Source organism: Tupaia chinensis, unplaced genomic scaffold (assembly GCF_000334495.1).
Source record: "Tupaia chinensis unplaced genomic scaffold, TupChi_1.0 Scaffold144326_1, whole genome shotgun sequence".
Lineage (NCBI taxonomy): Eukaryota > Metazoa > Chordata > Mammalia > Scandentia > Tupaiidae > Tupaia > Tupaia belangeri.
This window is the reverse complement of record NW_006204184.1, coordinates 442278-442831: the sequence shown is the minus strand read 5'-3', so window position 1 is coordinate 442831 and position 554 is coordinate 442278. Positions and strand designations below refer to the sequence as shown.

General features: G+C 68.1%; 1 protein-coding gene across 1 annotated transcript in view; it reads left to right on the top strand.

The window, feature by feature from the left end:
• The window catches only part of PLXNB3 (plexin B3), a gene marked incomplete at its 5' end in the record, with an annotated part of 14859 nt that overhangs the window by 6056 nt on the left and 8249 nt on the right, over window positions 1–554 (top strand). The window contains 2 exon segments of the mRNA XM_027767576.1: window positions 8–171; window positions 382–529. Of these exon segments, the coding sequence (XP_027623377.1) occupies window positions 8–171; window positions 382–529 (312 nt within the window).

Below are 554 nucleotides of genomic sequence, written 5' to 3'. Positions count from 1 at the left end.
GGCTGTCCGGGGTGGCTGGTAACCGAGCCAAAGCCTGACAGCGCCCCCTCCCAGGGCCTGCCTGCCTCCTACTACTGCTGGCTGGAGTTGCCCGGAGAGCTGCGGGGACTGCCGGCCTCCCTGGAGGAGACTGCCAACAACTCAGGCCTCATTCAGTGCCAGGCCCAGCAGGTGGCTGGCCCCTCCAGCCATGCTGCCCTCCGACGGCGCCTAGACCCTCTGCCCCCAGCTTTCCCAGCCCGCTTCATCCTGTCCTCACTCTGGCCCTTGGCTCTCGACTTAGTGGGGGCCGCAGGACACCATCATGCCCAGTCGTGGGGGTCCTGGAGGAGGTGGGGTGCCTCCAGGAAGGTCGAGCCTGACCCTCCCCTCCACCCACAGTTCCAGCCCACCATGTCCCAGCAGGAGCTCCTGGTGCCCATCTACGTCACCTGGGGGCAGGCCCTGCGCCTGGACAATGCCAGAGCTCTTCATGGTGAGCAGGTCGGCTGGCAGGCAGGGCAGGGCAGGTGGCGGAGGGGCGGTGCCTCAGTGCCTTACCCGCCCTGCCCTAG